This window comes from Castanea sativa, chromosome 11 (assembly GCF_040712315.1).
Source record: "Castanea sativa cultivar Marrone di Chiusa Pesio chromosome 11, ASM4071231v1".
In the NCBI taxonomy this organism is placed as follows: Eukaryota; Viridiplantae; Streptophyta; class Magnoliopsida; order Fagales; family Fagaceae; genus Castanea; species Castanea sativa.
This window is the reverse complement of record NC_134023.1, coordinates 11908379-11928349: the sequence shown is the minus strand read 5'-3', so window position 1 is coordinate 11928349 and position 19971 is coordinate 11908379. Positions and strand designations below refer to the sequence as shown.

Sequence of the window (19971 nt, the reverse complement as noted above, 5' to 3'; positions counted from 1 at the left end):
CACATTCCATGTGCTGATGTGCACATTACACTACTTTACCCAATTACTTGGCCCCATGTGTCCATCAGCTTATCCACCCCTCACCCCACTCAACAGACAAACCTGCATAATACCCCAATCACAAGAGTCAGTTGCCAATCAGAAAACTTCACAATCACAATTTCACAAATTACAATAACACTAAAAGACAATTAATATCTCACCAACAGTCCAACACCAACGCCAACACCAACACACACCAACCAACGGATAAGAATCAATCATAAGATAAAGCCAAAATGCCAAATTCAAAAAGTCAAAAAATTAATAAAGTTAAACTGAGTGCTTCAGCTAATCACAGTTCACTAGTTCAAATAAAGTTAATAAAGAGAGAGAGAGAGAGAGAGAGAGAAACTCATAAGTCATAAGTAACTCATTCATTATTTCATTTCATATATTCCTTTCAGATTTGAGATAAAGAGAGTAAGAGACTGAGGCCTTGTTTGGATTTAGCCAAATTCAGTTAACAAAACTAAGTTTTGTTAACTCATAACCCAAAAATTGTGGGACCCACATCACTGAAGTCTGTTTGGCTGTTTAACCCGGATGATAACTCAGTTAAGAAATCTCAGTTAAATGGCTTGTGAGTTAACAAATTTGGAAACTCCCCGGAGGTGTTTTCAAGTTATGGATTATGAGTTATTAGAGCATCCACAGCAGTGGAGCTAAATAGCTATATTGCTATTTTAGCTCCACTCAAACCCCAAAAACCCTCCTGCAGCAGTGGGGACAAAGCTAAAAAATTTTAGCTTTGCGCTACAGTGCTCATGTATCAATACATGAGCACTGTAGCTGAGAGTTATAAATAAAAAAAAAGAATTTTTTATTCAGGCATGGATTAAAAAATGATAGATCAGGTCTTTTCCATTTTCCATTTCATGCTACCCTCTCTTTTCTCTTCAGTCACTCCGGAACTCAAGTCTCTCCATTTCACTCTCTCCTCTCTCTTTCTCTTCACAGTCACTCTCTGAAACTCACCGCCGCCGACGCCGTCTTCAACGTTAGCTAAGACCCACGCCGATCAGCTAAGACCCACGCCGACGCCGTCTCAACTCTCTCAAGCTCACCGCCGATCAACCCTCAGCCCACGCCGATCAACCTTCTCAAAGCTCTCAACTCTCAACTCTCAACTATCAACTCTCTCAAGCTCACCGCTGATCAACCCTCAGCCCACACCGTCCAAGCTCTCAACTCTCTCAAGCTTGCCGTCGCCGGCCCTTGCCGTCTTCAACGTCACCGTTCCACCTGATAAGACCCATCGCCAATCAACTGAGACCCACACCGACCCACGCCGATCAACCCTCTCGGCCTCAGACCCATGCCGTCCAAGCACTCAACTCTCTCAAAACTCTCTCAAGCTCACCGCCGATCAGCCCTCTCAGCTCAGACCCACCTCTGTGTTTCACTTCAGGTCAGTTGAACATGGATGTATTGACAAAACGTATTTATGGCAATTGCAAGGCGAGTCGTAGGAACTTGTGCGAGTGTGTGAGTTTTATTGTAATTTAGTTTGAGTTATGTATGTGAGTAATCTATGGACTACATTGTTCTAATTATAATATGTGTTTTATTTTATATGTTTTATTATAAAGTTCCTCTCTTTCATAATTTAGTTTGAGTTTTGTATATATATAATTTGGAGTTAAAATAAAATATTGTTGTTACGCTATCATGATGATTGAGAAATTGTTTTAGTAAAAAAAAAAAATGTATAAGTATAATTTGGGCGGTGGTGGAAGGGTCGGTGGCGGCGGCAGCCGCGGTGGTAGAAGAATCGGTGTCGGTGGTAGTGGTGGCGGTGGCTGCGGCGGTAGCGACTGCGGTGGCGGTGGCAGTTGCGGTGGTGAAAGAATCGGCAGCGGCAGCGACGGTGGCGGCGACGGTGGTGGCAGCGGTAGCGGTAACGGTAGCGATTGCGGTGGCGGTGGAAGAGTCGATGGTAGCGGTTGCGGGTAGTTGTGATGGTTGTTTATTGTAATGAATAAATTATTTTATTGTAGTGGATATATTATTTTATTGTGATGTTTATATTATTTCATTGTGTTGAAAGCTAAAATAGATCCACTGCTGCAGCATGTTTTGTAAAGTGAATAGGTAAAATAGATAAAGTAACTTTTGGTGGAGCTAAAAAGCTAAATTTTTAGCTCCACTGCTGTGGATGCTCTTAGTGGCAATTGTAATTTATCTAAAAATATAGGTCCCACCGCCAGTGTTTCGTCCCATCAGTGTAGGCTTTGTGAAGCCAACAGATCTATTGCCACTACTTTCCCAACCACCTCAGTCTTCTTTCTTCATCACTTCTAGCTCCTCTCAATTCTCCCAAACCCACAACAACATCACAAAATCACAAGGCCTTGTGAACCCAACATCATTACAACAACATCACAAGGGCAAGAACAACTTACAAAGCTCTTAACAGACAATAATGTCTTATTATGTTAAAATAAAAAGAGAAAAAAAAAAACAACAGTAGGAGTTGCAAATTAAGAACCGAAGGAACATATCTTCGTAACCATCACAGGCCAACAACAAAGTCACCCAGCTTTACATCTTCCATTCCCATGGCATACAAGCTTTAAAAATGGAAAGAGATAAACAGATTTGGATTCACATGGCATACCCAACAAGAATAAATAATTTTTGCCTAAAATTTTAGAAAGAACGAGGGATGAATCCATACACTGTTCACTCGTAATGCTCGGGGAAGCCGTCGAAGTTCCTTGGGCAAGTCAAGCGACCACTGATCTGGATGAGGAATAGTGGCCGAGCAGAGGACCAACTCTCTTTCTCTATTTCTGGGTTCGAATTCAGGGTTGACACTGGAGGGCGGAGGTGTAGCGGCTCAGGTTCAAGGATGAGGAAGGAGGATGATGCCGTGGTAAGGTGACATGGCGGCGGCGCAAGTGGGCAAGGATGGAGGAGTTGATGCTTGCGTGGTCTTTTGGCTTTGGGGTTTGAGAGGTGAAGACAAAGGCTGGAAATAAAGGGAAAGCAAAAAAGGCAAATGGAAACTAAAAAGAGAAAAGGAACGCGGGTAGCCATTTTGTGCCTCTGCAATATGGACAGTAAGTGGGTCCTACAAAAGGTGAGTTTTTTGTGTTTTTAAGAAAGAAAGGTTAACTGGGTTTAATTGCCAAACAGAATTGGGTTTGTTTTGGGGTATTTTTGAGTGATGAGTGATAAGTGATGGGTTATGAGTAATGAGTGACGAAAATTAAGTGAAGAGTGATGAGTGATAAAAAAAAGAAGAAGAACCAAATAGGGCCTGAGAGAGAGAGTCAAAGAGAAAAAGAGAGAGAAATACCTGTGTGACGGTGGCGATGTACGACGGCAACGGTGACGATGAGTGACTACGACTATGACTGGAACTGCGACTGCAACAATGTGGACTGATCTTCGTCTCAGATGCGATGAGGGGCGACAATGTCCGATGAGCTACTGCAATTGGAGCTGGATCGATCTGGCAATCTTCGATGTTCGATGAGTGACTGGAGTGACTTGAGCAACGATGTCCGATGAGCGACTGGAGCGCCTACGACTGGAGCGATCTAACTTCAAAGGGGAGGCGTTGTTGCTTTGTTTTTACTTTTTAGGTTTGCTTAATGCTTTAGTTTTAGTGATTTTTTTTTTTTATTTTTTAGAAAAGCTTTAGTGATTTCTGATGTACTGAACTACTGATTTATTGATAACTAATTTGAGGTTTCTGATTTGTATTGGGGTTTTTTTTTGTTTTTTTTGTTGAGAAACCGTGGGTTTGCTTCCTCTGTTATTTGTTGGGCTTGCCGTGATGCCATCTGTTGTTTTGCTCTTACAAATTTTTGTTTTTCTCTGTTACAAATTTTTTTTTGGGCTTTTTTTTTTTTTTGGCTTGAAAGTAGAAGAAATATATATATATATATATATATATATATATATTTTTTTTTTTTTAATTTGAGGGTGTTCCTATATTTTTTTTAGGGTAAAAAAATAAAAAATAATTATTATATATTAATTTTTTTTTTCAAGTTAGGGTGTTCTTAGGACCACCCTGACTATAACGTGGCGCCACCACTGAATACAATGCCAGAGAAGATGCTTAATACAAAACCCTTGGCATACAACTGTCATAACAAGATCTCTTCTTCTCAATGTATCATAACTTTATATACATTTTGGAACCCTAGGCTTTGGTCATCATGAGCCGAAAATTAAAGATTTAATCTACCCCGAAACTTGATTAATCAACTAGAATTGAGACAAGAATCAAACTTTAATGAAGCTCGATTGATAAAGCTACATTTAAGGTTGCAGTCGAAGAGGCAGACTTGACAGCTTCTTGAACAATTCTTAAGTAGCTTATTGTGTTTTCAATGTACATCTTCAATCACACTTGAGACACTAATAACTTACAACTCATATAGTATTTAATCCTAACAACATAAAATGGATAAAACCTTATCCGACCTAAGTCCTAACAATATCTCAATAACTTAATCTAAATTTTTATTAAAATTATAACCAAAAGCCATATTTGCCAAAGTGCTTAACCATTTTTAAAAACACTTTGCAATATTCCTTCTACCTTTTACTTTTTTATTTAAACAATCATTTTTATTCTATTTCATTTATATAATTATTTTTACTCTATACCCAAAAATTTGACAAGATCAATTGCTCCTCTCCTTATTTCTCTTCAACATTTCCCTCTTCTACAAACAAGCTCTGGATCACACTCTCTTCCTTCGCAAAGTCAATCAGCACCTTGACTCCTTACCCCCACCCCCACCCCCCTTCCAACTTTTAAACTATTTGATTTTATGATCTTCTCGGGGGATAATGATATTTAAGTTTATTAATTATTAATTAAGTAACTACTTTTTGGAAAAAAAAATTATAAAATAATCAACTGTCCTTTGAATATGTAATTTATTTCATGCACTTGTATATATACATCCATTGTTTAGGTTTGAACCATTATTCTACTTAAAAAAAAAGGGTTTGAATCATTAAGATTTTGCCACATCATTAATCATACTTAATTAATTATTTTAAAAACCTACAATTAATTATCCTTTATCATGTGTATTCAATTATATTTTAAAGGATGTTTCTTGACCATTGAAATTTGATGTTGCATGTGTAAGTGCACAATTGCACCTGGACCCAAAGAAAATTATGGGCTCAGGCCCAATGAGCCTTAAACAATAAAATTTGTAGAGCGTGGGCTCGAAATCTAGATTAAAGGTACTGAGAACTTGATAACAGGCTTTGGTGTGCAAACACTTGTAAATAATGAATGATAATTGCTGATGGACCTCCTCGGACGTGAGCCGAGGACTACTGCTATATTATTTCTCTTTCTTTCTTAAAGATTACAATTCTTAATTTTTTCTTAGTTACAAACTGGCCTCCCCCTTTTTTGGCCTTCACCCCCCCTTAAATACTTCTTTTCCTGATGCTTTTGAATAGTGACTAGAAGTTTCAGCCCTACTGTTCAGGGGTCACTTCCCCATTAATGCAACGGACAAGGCCGGTACTTCCCCATTAATGCGGCCAGGGAGGTAGGTGCAGAGTTTTTAATGTGGAGGTGGCAGCCTTTGCTCTTGATATTTTTCTAACACCGGTGCATCTAGAAGGTTCAGGGTTTCCCCCTTTTAACCAACAGTCTTTCCAGAATTCTACCTTGACCTTCGTAGTGACTCTCCGAGTTCTCTTGGATCTGTCCGAGGAGAAAAACTCACCCTCAGCTGTATCCTCGGACCCTCGGCGTATGGGCCGATTCGCAGTACTAACAAATTCTTAGCTTAAGAATAGATCGGCCCTCCTTGCTAGAGCCCAAAGGCCCAAATGCCCGCTTGGGTTCCTTTACTCCCCACAGCATGATTAATCAATTTGATGTTGTTATTTTTACATGAAAAAAGTCGTTAATTTTTATTGTTAAAACTTAAAAGTGTTGATGATATTTTAAAATGAATTATCAATTCTTTTTATGGTTCAAAATGATATGTTTGTACCCTTGAACTGAATATGATGGTGGGACTCACAATTCGTGAGAGAAGAAAGAGTACGCATTTATGGTACTTTGAGAGTATTCAATAATTTTCCTTGAACTTAAAATGATCATTTCACCCTTGAATTGGATTAAATGCCAATTGTAAAATAGGGTTTCTAGATTAACTAATTAATTCAAAAGAATAAATTAAAGCCAAATGCAAGTTATGAAAGGTCTCACCAAATGCTCACACCACTGAATGCCTTCTTTCTTTCTCCTTATTTTTAATAGAGTCCAAATCTTCTGTCTCACTTTTCCTGCTCCACTCTATACTCCACCAATAAAAACTTGCCAAGTGTTTATCTAATTAATTAAATACTATTATTAATTAATAACCGTAGCATTAATAAGTCAATAATGATAGTATTTAATTAATTAGATAAACACGTGGCAAGTTTTTATTGGTGGAGTATAGAGTGAAACAGAAAAAGTGGGACAGAAGATTTGGACTCTTTTTAATATTCTTTTATTTTATCTTGGACATGTTTCTATGACAAAATGGCCCATTAACTGCTTATGGACACCACCATATACAATATGGAAAATGCTACAGTGGCTACTAGTTTTACTATATAATTTTTAAAAATTAATGTAGTAATATTAAATATAATTATTCGATTTCAAAACATAATAAATATACTTTTAAATTTTTTTTTGTTGTAATTGATGACAAATAATTTGTAAGCATTGTATAGTATAATTTATAGTACACTATAAATTGAGAACGAAAGTGAAAATTAAACCGATTATTTTTTTCTAGCAGGTTCAATGCCTAAATTCTCTTAAAGGCTCCTTGCCGGATAACATCTAAATTGTAAATTATACTTTTGTATATATCCGATGGAAGGTACATGTACGACCTTGGGTCACCACAACCTTCTTAGCTGATTGCGGCCTCACAACATTTGGTAATTCAATCTCATTTTCCTGAGATGGAAAAAGAATAATAAAATGAAACCACTTTTTTTTTTTTTTTTTTTTGAGAAGCAAAATGAAACCACTTTGACCTACAGTAATCAATAATGATGCATGAAATGAGAACTAGAAAAGGCACAACTATTGCATACAACTTGAAAAATTTTTTGATCTATCAATTGGTTAATTACCCCCAAACCTTAAGACCCTGTTTGGCTGATATGTTCTAACACACATTTTCACATTTTAAACAACATTATATACATTTTCACACACTTTTTTACTTACACATATTTCAAAAAATTACAAACAACATAACTCAAATTTCTCTCCCAAACACTCTCTAAACAGTTAGTTTTTCCACTTATCTATAATTATTTAAACAGAGAAGGACAAGGATTTGAAATTAGGGGCCAAATTATAAGTGAAATTTTTTTTTTCAAATAAGCATCTATATGGTGTTAACCAACTATCAACTAGGACAAATATACAAGATCATTATTTCTTAATCTTAATATATTAAGATGCAGTCATCTACTAACAATGACAAAAGACATATAACACTATTGTTTCTTAATACATTATCTATGAAAAGGGTGAAAATAGAACTCAACGCTCTTTTAAATCTTCAAAATCATCCATGATTGACTAAATGTCAAAGCTATGTCCCTTTCAATGTATAACATCAAAGAGTTCATCAAAAAATCATTTTTCATTTTGTTACGAAGTTTATTTTTTACTATTGTTCTGAATGCCGTTTAAGTTTGTCAATTAGAACGAAATATTTTAATATTAGTCTATTTCTGTATACCTATATGTGTGTGTATATATATACACATGTATATATATAAGTGATGAAACATGCATAAATTTAATATTTTGTGTTATATATATATATACACACACCAATACATCTAGTGGACACTTTTTGGCTGTGCAATGGAGCTAATAAACACGCCATCTTCAAAAACTAAATAAAGTAATAGTTTTAACTTCACCCTTAAAAGATTATTACCTAGGAACATCCAGAACTTTACCAAACAACAAAAGTAGAGATAACCATTGTTCTCATAGCACTCTTGAAGCTGAAGGTTTAAGGAAACTTGTAAGACTGAAGCGAGCGATGCAGTGAAAGAAAGATACTAAAAAAAAATGAAAAAGGAAAAGCAAAGCTTGGGCATGTAGATGAAGGTTGCCGATGACAGCCATTTTTGTTAATCTCGTTCTCTTTTTATTTTTATTTTTATTTTTTAGGTTGTGTTTATTTTCTTTTGAAATTGAAACTTTAAATCTTGTCAAAAATAGGGGGTGTTTGATTTGTATTTTCAAACAACAATTTTAAGTTTTTAAACAACATTAAACGTATTTTTACACACTTTTTTCTATTTTCACAAATATTTTTAAACAATAATTTTCAGTTTTTAAACACATATACCAAACGGGCCTTTGATATGTTATTTATGGGATGGAAAAGCAAAAATGTTTTTTTTTTTTTTCCTAATTTTGGTTTATATGTACCGTGGGTTAAAAGGGTTAATGGGTTTTTAATTTTTTTTGGGTTGGGCTGAGCTCTGGGCTGTTTGGGCATGGCTGGTAATGGGGGCTAAGAATTTGGAAGACGAGTTCATCTATTAAAAATACGTATCATATTAATAAAAAAAAATATATTTGGGCCAGGGGGGCCCGGGCTCCCTTGGGCCCCATAGTAGGTCCATCCCTGGATTGATAAGCAGTGGTTTTCTTTATAAAAAATAATCATCTCCATTTGAAATAGAACTCTTTCATGAGTCAGTTATTCCCACAATTCATTTAAAACTTTAAATGACAAGACAATTTGTACCGTTATTAAATTCAAAAAATAATAAATAAAATTTTGACCGTGAAAGAAATTATCTTAATTTCAAGTGAAATGACTTTCCTACCAACTGAAACAATGCAAGTCAAAATGATCAAACACATACATAACCTTAAGTGTTTTAGGGTAAATTCCATTAACATACTTGAAGTTTGAGTTAATGCCAACTAAGGGTCTGTTTGGATAGAACTTATTGCTGAAAACTGAAAACAATGTAGCAAAATAATTTTTAAATGGGGTAAAAACACTGTTCATGCCAAAAGTTACTATTCATTGGCCTAAAATCACTGTTCATGGCCAATGAACAGTAACAAACACGCGTATAAAAAAAAAAAAAAAAAAAAAAAACTCTGGACGTGGACGTGCGTTTGCCTATCCAAATGCCCTCTAAGTCAAAATTTTTCAAAACTGACCAATTTTGTTCCTAAACCCAACTTAGGTCACATTTGGTACATTGTAAATTTGTAATGATGATTATATAGAAATAAGAATAAGGATTACAAATAATGCAAGATGTTGTAATGAAATAATTATTACTATTTACTTCTTTGGTGACAATACATCAATACAATTCCTTGAATTTGTTTTTAAAATTAAATTTACTAAAATATTCTTATTTATAAATTAAATTTACACTTGTGTGCATCTAGCTTAACATCTTTTGATATATAAATTGAACAATTTAATATTAATGTGTCTTTTTTTCAAATTAATAACTCCATAAATGTTTTAAAAAATGAAAGATTTTCATCCAAGCACAATAGCCTCTCTTCTTCCTCTTTTATGTTCTGCATAATCTCTGCATTTTGCTGCTCAAGTTCTTTGTTTTTCTTGACCAAAATTTTGAACTATCGGAGATCCAATCGATTGGACCATGGCTTCAAACCAAATTACTCTTGGACCATGGCTTCAAACCAAATTACTCAACAAATACATTCGCAAAGGCATCAATTAACCTAACACTACAAACACCACCTTTATTATACTTTCCGATATCACCAACCTAATGTCCCTGAAACTTTAACAGTACCAACTTTATTCAATAGAAACATCATAACAAAAGCACCGTACTCCTACAAGCCTATTCCCTACATGATTTTGTGGGTGTTAGCGGCAGGTCTAAAAATTACATTCATGGGTAGCATAAGGAATCAACAGAAAACTAGAACCACCAAACTGTTGTTTGTTTGTCTAATATGGCAGTAAGTAACAGCAGGAGTAAAGAGAACAAAAAACGAGCTTGAAATAGACCAGCTGTAAATAATAAAAAAAAACAATTGCTGAAGGGAGCATCAATAAGGGTTTTTTTTAGGAATTTTAGTTATAAGGGTTTAAGGAATAGGGATTCAGTACTTTTGATAAGAAATGGTTATTCCTTAGTTTAAAGAATAGTTATTTATAAGAAACTAGTTGCTAACCCGTGCGACGCACGGGGTAGTTAAATAAAATTGAGTTAAAAATGAAGGAAAATAAATAATTTAGTTTAAAATAAAGGTTCAACTAAAAAATTTGTAAAAAATACAATTAGTTTTCACTTTCTTTGAAATTGAACCTAAAAACATAACCGTACATATGTGAGGACAATGAAAATGATATCAAAGACATTAAATTCACAACTACATTAAATTTAAAGAACAAAGACATTTGTTTCACAGCATTATATTAAATGATTAAAGCCTTTAAAATGAGTGAGGAAGACACAAACTATTGCAAACCAAGAACAAAGAGTAATTTGGTAGAATTGTAAAGTAACGCTTTCTTATATGCAAAAATATGGAGGAAATAGCAAATTAGCCATAATTTCCAAACAATATAATTAGTAGTTACTGTTTACAAACTATTTTTTTTACTAGCATCTCGAGTCTAAAAGACTCGATTTTGGACCTATAAATCGAGTCTTTGATGGTCGATTTTTATGGTCTAATTCTGTCTGATATGACATTTTTTCCACGTGGCGACTACTTGAAAATCGAGTCTCTAAGACTCGATTTACATTCTAAACCTTTCTTATTTTCCTCATTTTTTCTACGTTTCACATCTCTCTCCTCATTACATCTCTATCTGCTTCTTTCTTCCTCACTACCTCTTCATTTGTTCATTTCTTTCTCCTCCACACTGATCTGTACAAGCCCAGCCGCCACAGACCCATTGCCGTCAACCCAGGCTGACCTAAGCCGCCGCGCGACCCAGGCCGTGTGCGCCTGGGTCGCGCGACCTGGTTGCAGGCGGCCTGGGCATGACGTGACCTGGTTGCGCGCGGCCTAGGCGCGACGCAACCTGGATCTGGGCTTGCTCTGGGTTTTTTTTTTTTTTTTTTTTTTTTTTTTTTTTTTTGTGTGGTGAGTTTTGCTCAGTCATGATCTTCCTATGGTAGTGCATGGATCTTGTCGTGGGATAGGTAAAATGTGAGTTTTGGTGATTGTTGTGTATTTCTGAGAATAGAGGTTAAGAGACTTAAACTAATATTTTTTTGCCTTGTAAATCGAGTCTTAGAGACTCAATTTTCAGGTAGGCTCCACGTGAAAAAAAATGCCACATCACACGTGAAAATCGACCCTAAAAGACTCGATTTTTAAGCCCAAAATCGAGTCTCTTAAACTCAAGATGCTAGTAAAAAATATAGTTTGTAAACAGTAACTACTAATTATATTGTTTGAAAATTATGGTTAATTTGCTATTTTCTCCGATTGCAAATCAGGTGAGAGCGTAGAGAGGGGGAGAAAGGTGAAAAGAAAAGAAAAGAAAAGAAAAGAAAAGTGAGAGGACCTGATTTGTAAAATACATTAGGTGAAATGTAATGAGGGTAAATTGAGTCTTAGAGACTCGATTTTCAGGTAGACTCCACGTGAAAAAAATGCTACATCAGACGTGAGCAGACTATAAAAATTGACCTTCAAAGACTCGATTTTTAGGCCTAAATCGAGTCTCTAAGACTCGAGATGATAGTAACAAATATAGTTTGAAAATATTAACTACTAATTATATTATTTGGAAATTATGGCTAATTTCCAATTTTGGCCCAAAAATATCATCCAAAGTATAAAGTGTCTAATGGAACCATAGAACATGAAAATATATGCTCACTAAGATACAAATAGCTTAATTAAATTTATGACTAATCAACAACAGCATGGTGTGGAAATTGTTTACCATAAAAAAAAAAAGGAGTATCTAACGCTCAAACATATGTATCTAACAATTCTAACCATAAAGCAACTACAACATGAGAATTTGGTTCAAAGTATTAAAAAAATAACTAAATTTACAAAATGCCCTTTATATATATTTGTAGTGATGGTATTCTTTCGGGAAAAGATGAACACATGAAAATCAATAAACTTACTACTATGTATTGAACACTATTTTAGAACTAAAGTCTCATACTACTCTTAATATGATTCTTCTTAGTTTTTTTTTCCTTGAATGCTTAGGCTCTCCAAGTGCCATCGGTAGTTGGAAGAATTGGAGCTTGAGCTTCATAGCTTTGGTGATATAAAAGCTTTTGCCAAATCAAACAAATGTTCAACATGTTGGTGAGAATCTATAATTCCATTTAGTTTTGGTGAGAATTTGTATCTTCCCAAGTAACATTGTAACAGTTGCACAATATGACTCTATACTATATCCCAAAGGATCTCTCTTGGATTGCTTCATTCTTCTATCACGCACTACAACTAAAGCTCCCCCATCATAACTTTCCCGCGTTGCAAAACCTCACAGACAAAAGCAGAATTCCAGAATTTTCACTTCCTACTTTTGCAGCCCCCAATCAGACTAACTAATAGATAATTTGAAATTGCTATCAGACATTGAACATGATACTTGATAATAAACAAAGGCTGGGCAGTAAGAGATCAACATATTTGATAATAGCAATGAACACTTACCAATTATAATTCACCAGCACTGATATCACAGGACACATAAAACTAATATGAAATTCATGACAATTGAAGATAAGCCAAAGACAACAGATACAGAAACCACTACTATAAACAACAGTTTTGAACCTTCCGCACTAACCATACATTGCCACCAACAAAGCGAAGGGAAATTATCAGAATCCTTTTGGTCTAGAAATTATTTTGGAAAAAAATCATGCTCTCAAAACCTTCAGGTACCTAGAATATTAATCTCTTCAAGAATATGGAAATAACAATTAGGCACTCACCTGGAGTAACTGGGTCATGTTCAACCTCTTTATTTGTAGTTATCCGCTCCAAATGCTTAAGAGCATTTGCAACTAAGAAAACCATTTCTTATATAAATTCAGTGTGATTGGTTTGATTAGTGAAAAACACACCCGAGTACCTCCTGTTTTGCACTTCACCAAGCACCTTATTTGCATACAGCATGAATAACATTATCTACTGTGGGTTTCAGTTACAACATCTCATCAAGATTTACAAAATCTCACACATTATTTCAGCTTACTTAAACATAACTTTTAATTTCTCACAAACCAAAAACACAATAAGTAAATAAAGTAAGATCTGTATTTTCTTCCTTACATGACATTCAAAGCAACCTTAAAAACGGTTTGCAGACAACTATCTGAAAAAAATTCCCCTAAAACTCCTTTCACATATTCTTAGAGATTAAAATTACACAGCAAAGGATCTCATCAATTGTTATGCTATTTCCAAGTAAAGCAGAATAGATTCACAACAATGGAATTTCCCACCAAAGCAATTCATTTTTATTTCTAATTGAAGAGACAAAAACACAAACCATAATAACAAATGAATGTGCTAAAAGAAAAAGCAACTGGTGACAAAACATGACACTATGGTTGTGGATTTAAAATACAGCATGTGACCACAAAGTGCATTGAGCACCAGAAATATTGGACTGTAATGATGTAATTGAAGAAGCTGATCACCAAATATGTTACTGCATATTAAATTAACAACATAGTAAAGAATACAATGTGTTTGGGGGCAGATTTAACTATACATTTGAACCTAAAATTGAAATCTTTATCAAATTTAAATATGTCTATAATCATTTCTATTAAAGATGAAGAATAATTGATTGATAGCTGCTATTGGTTTGCCAACTGAGGAAATTGCTGCAGAAGCCAAGAGGTCTAAGTTTTTTTTTTCTTTTCAAAAATATAACAATGACTCTAGAACTGTGCACAACTTCATTGTATAAAGTTAAAAGTTATATATTCTATACAATTAAAAGTGATATATTTTACTGATAGATTGAGAGATAAAACTACAATCAAGAAAATGAATAAACTTGACATCTACACTGCTTTAAAGAACAGAAAAGCAAGGTTGTGGCTTAATTTATTTGATACACTCATCATTTGCTGATCATTAAGGCAAAAAAATATTAAATTCCCATATCATTTGCATCTTTTTTTAAAAAAAAAAAAAGCTTCAGCAATGCAATCGACTGTTGCTTTTGTTCATTTTTATTTCTAATTGAATTTGAGCTCTGCCCCGAATTCTCACCTACATGCTCTATATGCCTTTTTTTTTTTTTTTTCTTTTTCTTTTTGCTTTTGCTTCTTTATATTTTGAATTTTTTGAAACAAATATTCAAGTTATTTAGTTTACACATTATTTCTGCTTGCTTATGCATAACTTTTAATTTCTCACAAACCAAAAAACACAATAAGTAAATAAAGTAAGATCGATCTGTATTTCTTTTTTACACAACATTCAAAGCAACCTTAAAAATGGTTTGCAGACAACTATCTGAAATTTCCAGCAAAGCAATTCATTTTTATTTCTAATTGAAGAAACAAAAACACAAAGCATAATAAGACATGAATGTGCTAAAAAAAAACAACTGGTGAAAAAACATGACACTATGGTTGTAGTTTTAAAATACAGCATGTGACAGTATTGGTGGTTTTTCTGTAGCGCCCGTCAGAATTGAACCAAAGGACAGAGCTCCAATTAAAAACCACAGGAATCAAAACAATCATCCACGCCACAACAAAGCAATTCATTGTTATTTCTAATTGAACAAACAATTACAATGTCTGCACCTCTGCTAAGCCTGTCCTACCTGGATTCCAAAAGATAAGTTGCAAAACAACAGGGCTTTGAACATTTACATTCCAAGTTATTTCCAATCGGCCAGTGGGCATGGTTGCCTAAGCCATGGTTGCCTAAGCCAGAAGGACAATTTCACCACAACTGGTTATTAATCCCACCTATAGCTTATTTCACAAATTAAAACCTCCCTTAAGCATAAAAATAAGACAGAAAAGAAAAACAGTAGGAAGGAAAGTATAAAAATAAAAGGACCTAGGAAAGTACTATGGCTTTGTAAAAGACTGACTTTTACATTATATTTTGGAAGTAAAACCGAACAGCTTGTGGCAAGATACAATGTTTTGGATGAAAGTTGACCCACAATTCTCTGATTTGCCAAAGCACACTCCATTAAACCCTTGAATTACAAGAACAACACAGAGATGTAGATGAGACTTAAAGAGTCCATATCCATATCAATTTTCTTGGGCTTTTTCCTCTCTCTCTCTGTTTCTCAATTAATCAATTATATCTCTATCAAAGACCCAAACTCTCAGACCAATAATAAAGATTCAATTTTGAATGTGTGTTTGTCTTCCTTATAATCTCAGAAACTGAGTTGTGTGTTCAAAACCGAGCAGCAAACCATTACTACCAATCCATATAACAAAATGTAATAAGGGAAACAAAAAATCATCAAGCAAAAGAATGGAGAGATACCTCAACAGAAGCAGCCACGTTTTGTGAGGAGAGGAAGACAGGAAGGAATTTAGATAGGCGAGGAAGGAAGGAACTCAGATACACTGTGAGAAAGAGGAAGGCTCTTCTTCGATCCAGAGAGTTTGCAATTGTTGTGGGTGGTGGTGGTGGTGGTGCCTGCTGAGTTGTGGTGGTTGTGGGTGAAACAGGAAGGAGAAATAGGGTCTGAGGAAGGAGAAATAGGGTTTGTGGGTATGGTGGGTATTGATTGAGTGGGTTTTGCGTTTATCGGGTTTTAGAAAAGTTTTATGTTGTGTGAAAAGTTTTTTTTTTTTTTTTTTTAAATATTGTGCTGACGTGAAAAAATGTGGTGCAAGCAGAGTTCGGTTTTATACATATATATACATATATACATACATACATACATATATACATACATATATACATATATACATACATATATACATACATATATACATATATACATACATACATACATACATACATACATATATACATACATATATACATATATACATATATACATACATATATACATATATACATACATATATACATATATATATACATATACATATATATATATATATATATATATATATATATATATATATATAGATGACTATTTCCTGTAATAAAAACATAATCTAACAAATAACAACAAAATAGCTATTCATTATAATAGCTATTACATTACAGTGGTTAATGGTTACTACAGTCTACCAAACGTGCCCTTAGTCTCTAAACACAATTTTCAAATGTGATTCAGACACTTTCTTTTGCTAAGTGGGAAGAAAATGTATATATCCAACAACTAAAACATGCAATACATGACGTGACCAGATCGTAATCTCATGTCGTGATATTCTAAGGTGCATTTCTGTCCACAAAACTCAAGCCACCTTCACCTGCCTTAGCTGCTTTGAATTCATAATAACTGCCTTAGCTGCTTTGAATTCATAATAACTGCCTTAGCCTGCTTCTATAATAAGATAAGTAGAAAAATGATGCTATCAAGCCTACATGTATGTAAATAATAATAGCCAAAACATACTCAATTCTCCAATAAGTTGATTGATAAAAAGCTACAGGAATGCTTTCCATATGTGCTCTAAAATCAACGAGACTCCCAATCCTTCAATTTCTTGCTTCCTTTAGGTTTAGCTATAGGTGCATTCATTCCAGCCATTTTTGCATTGTATTTTGTGCGTAGAGGATCATTGTATGTCCACCTGCTCAACAAACAAACATTTGAGAATTGAGATCACGAATAGACATGGGTAAAGAATATTCCAGTAACAAAAAGTAGCATAAATTTTTTATTTTTGACTTCTCATACACATCATCAAAATATAGAACTGATGTAGCAAAGACTAACAAGAATCAGTAGAAAAGCAGATCAATATCAAAAGTAAATGCATATACGATTTAGCAATTACTAATGAATGGAGAATAATCAAAAGATAAAACTTACGGGTTGTCCCAGTCGGTTGTATCCTCGTTGACAAGATGAGTCCATTTTGTCCTACCACTACGACCAAAGTGCTTGACCTGCATGACCTTGGGCAATATTGTCTTGTCCATCTTATCTTCTCCAGTTGGGGCAGAGAAATCGCGAGTGTAAATATTATCTGATCCAGCAGTTGCAGCAGTGTCGTCAGCATTTGACTGGAAGAATACACCCTTGTGGTAATATTTCTGCATGAACCTCCATTTCTGCTTTTGTGGCGGAGCAGGTTTTGGATTCTTCCTCTCCCACTCCCTCCTCTCTTCCTCTGTCATGTTTCTCACCCTCTCAATCTCTTCCCTCTCCTTCAACATCGACTCACGGTCATCCCTATCCCTCTTGATCCTAGCAATCTCCCTCACCTTCCAAGCCTCATACTCCTCTGCCTCATTAACTTCATCATCAGTATCCACATCAGCAATATCTGCCTCCATGTCCAAATTCCTCTGAATCTCTTCATCTTTTCGGATCTCCTCAACCACAATCTGCTTTGTCTGCACCTTCCTCTCCTCCAATCTCTTCTTCTTTGATTCCTCAAGGGCCCGTTCCTCAGCCTCAAGACGTTCCCGCTCAGCAATGGTATCCCTCTCCGACTTGGGTACAAACACAGGCTTAACCATTGCAATACCCATATGCTCTTCCTCCGAGTCAGTCTCGTATTCAGACTCCTCTTCCTCCTCCTCCTCCTCCTCCTCCTCTACCTCCTCCTCCTCTTCTCCCAACAACGCAGCCTCTTCCTGCTCCCTCTGAAGCAACTTCTCCCTAATCCTCCTCCTCCTTTCCTCCAAAGCATCCGCATCATCCTCCTCCATATCCAACTTTTCCTGCATTCTAGCTTCCTCTTCAATCGTCGAAACAATCTCAGCCTGCCTAATGCGGCGATGATCAGCTCTCACTTCCTCGCGATCGTCTATCCTACTCTGAGCCAAACGCCGCAGCCTAGCATCATCCTTCCTAACAATATTCGAGTCATCCTGACGACTCCTCGGGAACGCTTGTTCCAGAGCAACATCTCCATCTTCATGGGCAGCATTATTAGCAGCATCATCATCATCAGCCCATTCAGGTGCTCTACCGGGCCAATACCTTTTAACTTTTGTTTGCCCAATTTTCCCCCTAAGCTTATCCCTAATGGCAATTATAGTATCACTAACACCCGCTGTCACCGACATTTTTGTTGTTCCCTGTTTCGAAAATCCTAAGTTTATCAGAGTTTCAACCCTCAAAACATTATTGACATTTACTAGGTCTGCTGTTGTAATCCCTTAAAAAGTGAAGAATTTTAGTACATGTTTTGGCCAACAATTGTACACAACATAAATAACCCAAATAACAACTTGATAATCGGACACGACCGGGACACGGCGGGGAGAGGGGAAAAAGAAAAGTATTAAAAAAAATCCTAACCTGAAACGCTGCGTTTTTTGAGAGTATCGCTTGCACCAAAAATCAGTTTCCTAACTCTCTCTCTCTCTCTCTAGATCTCTCTCCTTCTCTCAGTCTCAATCTCTCACGCCGATCTGCTCAGGCTCTTCTTCTTCGGGAGAGCTGATCAACCGATCTTCTTCCCTCTTTCTTCTTTTTCTTCTTCTTCTTCTTCTAAATATATGCCTAACATATTTTACCGTTTTCCCCTTTTGCCCCCCGCAGTTTTTTTTGGTGACGTATGGCGAATGAAAAATGAGTAAATACTATTAATTTTAAAATGATGCAGCAAAATACACATTTTTTCAAAAAGGAAAAAAAAATAGCAAAATGTCTATGTCTTTGAACATGATTTTGTTAAAATTCGATACTCTCAAAATCGAGTTTTATTTGTATTTTTAAGTAAAACTTGACATTATCAATATCGAAGAAAATTTAAGTAGTAAAATATGTATAAAATTCGACATTACTTATGTTAAGTTCTATCTGTAATTCAATTTTATTAAAATTAGGTTTGAAAACAAACAAAATTTTATTATATACTTTGGAAAGAGGGTATTTTGCTACATAGTTTTTTTTTTGATAGGTTTGCTACATAGTTTTATTAAGGGCTCATTTTGCCCTTAATATTGATTAATAAAATAATAAATATATAACATAATTTTTAATTCTTTTATAGGTAGACAGTAGACATGTATATATATTATTAGTGGTTAGGTTTTAATATTCTTTTGAAATAATTTTTAATAATAATTTTAAAACAATTATTTTTGTTACAAAACAAATTTTAGAAGCATTGATATATATATATATATATATATAATATTAATTATTTAATTATTATGCATGTTTCTATTTACTTTTAGAAAATTTTAAAATCATGGAATTGCTTAACCAGTTAACCTTCCACTTAGCTGAGTGTAATAATTAAATAATTGGATATATCAGCTAAACAATAGGTGAAACTTTCATTCATTTTTCTTTCTTTCTAGGCATCCAAACAGGGGAAAATAAATTTCAAGGAGTATTGAGGCACATTGATCTTTAGAGATTGGGCTTGGTTCTTCCATTGAAGAATTTAGGAAAGAGGGCTTGCTTTTGACTTTTCAGTGAGTGAATGTAGTTTGGGGAAAGTATGATTTAAGTATTGAAGGTACAAACAAGGGTTGGATTTCTGGGGCAACCATATGGGTTCTTTTAATCTATGAGGAAGATTGAGATTTATTTTTGATGAGTTTTTTTACACCTATGGAGTGATTTTGATACATGTGAAAAGTTGATAGTGTTAACTATGAAATTGTTTTAGTTGTGGGTTTGTTTGTTGCATGTCAAGTGTTTGAGATTTTACCTCAATGAGTTATGAGGTTGGATTAAATTGACTTGTAGTTGTTTATTTGATTTGAAGTTGGACTTTGTGATACATATAACGAGTTTTAGAACTTTGAAACTAATTTTATGTTGTGATAATTGATTTCTATAAGAT

The 19971-nt window shown here is 34.8% G+C and overlaps 1 protein-coding gene across 3 annotated transcripts; it reads right to left on the bottom strand.

Moving 5' to 3' along the window:
• Positions 1-16211: 16211 nt before the first annotated feature.
• On the bottom strand, positions 16212-18642 carry LOC142617496 (uncharacterized). Of its 3 annotated transcripts, none has more exons than XM_075790382.1 (3): positions 18471-18642; positions 17031-18327; positions 16212-16788 (listed from the first exon to the last, which is right to left on the bottom strand). In XM_075790382.1, the coding sequence occupies exons 2-3, from the start codon at positions 18233-18235 to the stop codon at positions 16674-16676; spliced, it is 1320 nt and encodes a 439-aa protein (XP_075646497.1). In that variant the 5' UTR covers positions 18236-18327; positions 18471-18642; the 3' UTR covers positions 16212-16673. The 3 variants fall into 3 exon arrangements, with proteins under 3 accessions (XP_075646497.1, XP_075646498.1, XP_075646496.1); XM_075790383.1 differs by having other exon boundaries at positions 17031-18247; XM_075790381.1 differs by having other exon boundaries at positions 17031-18637.
• Positions 18643-19971: the final 1329 nt, after the last annotated feature.

Bases quoted from the DNA above. Each gene is read 5' to 3' on its own strand.
- LOC142617496 (XM_075790382.1), bottom strand. From the start codon at position 18,235: ATGTCGGTGACAGCGGGTGTTAGTGATACTATAATTGCCATTAGGGAT. The intron at 16,789-17,030 runs GTAAGTTTTATC...TTTGTTGAGCAG, and splicing joins ACAACCGACTGGGACAACCC to GTGGACATACAATGATCCTC.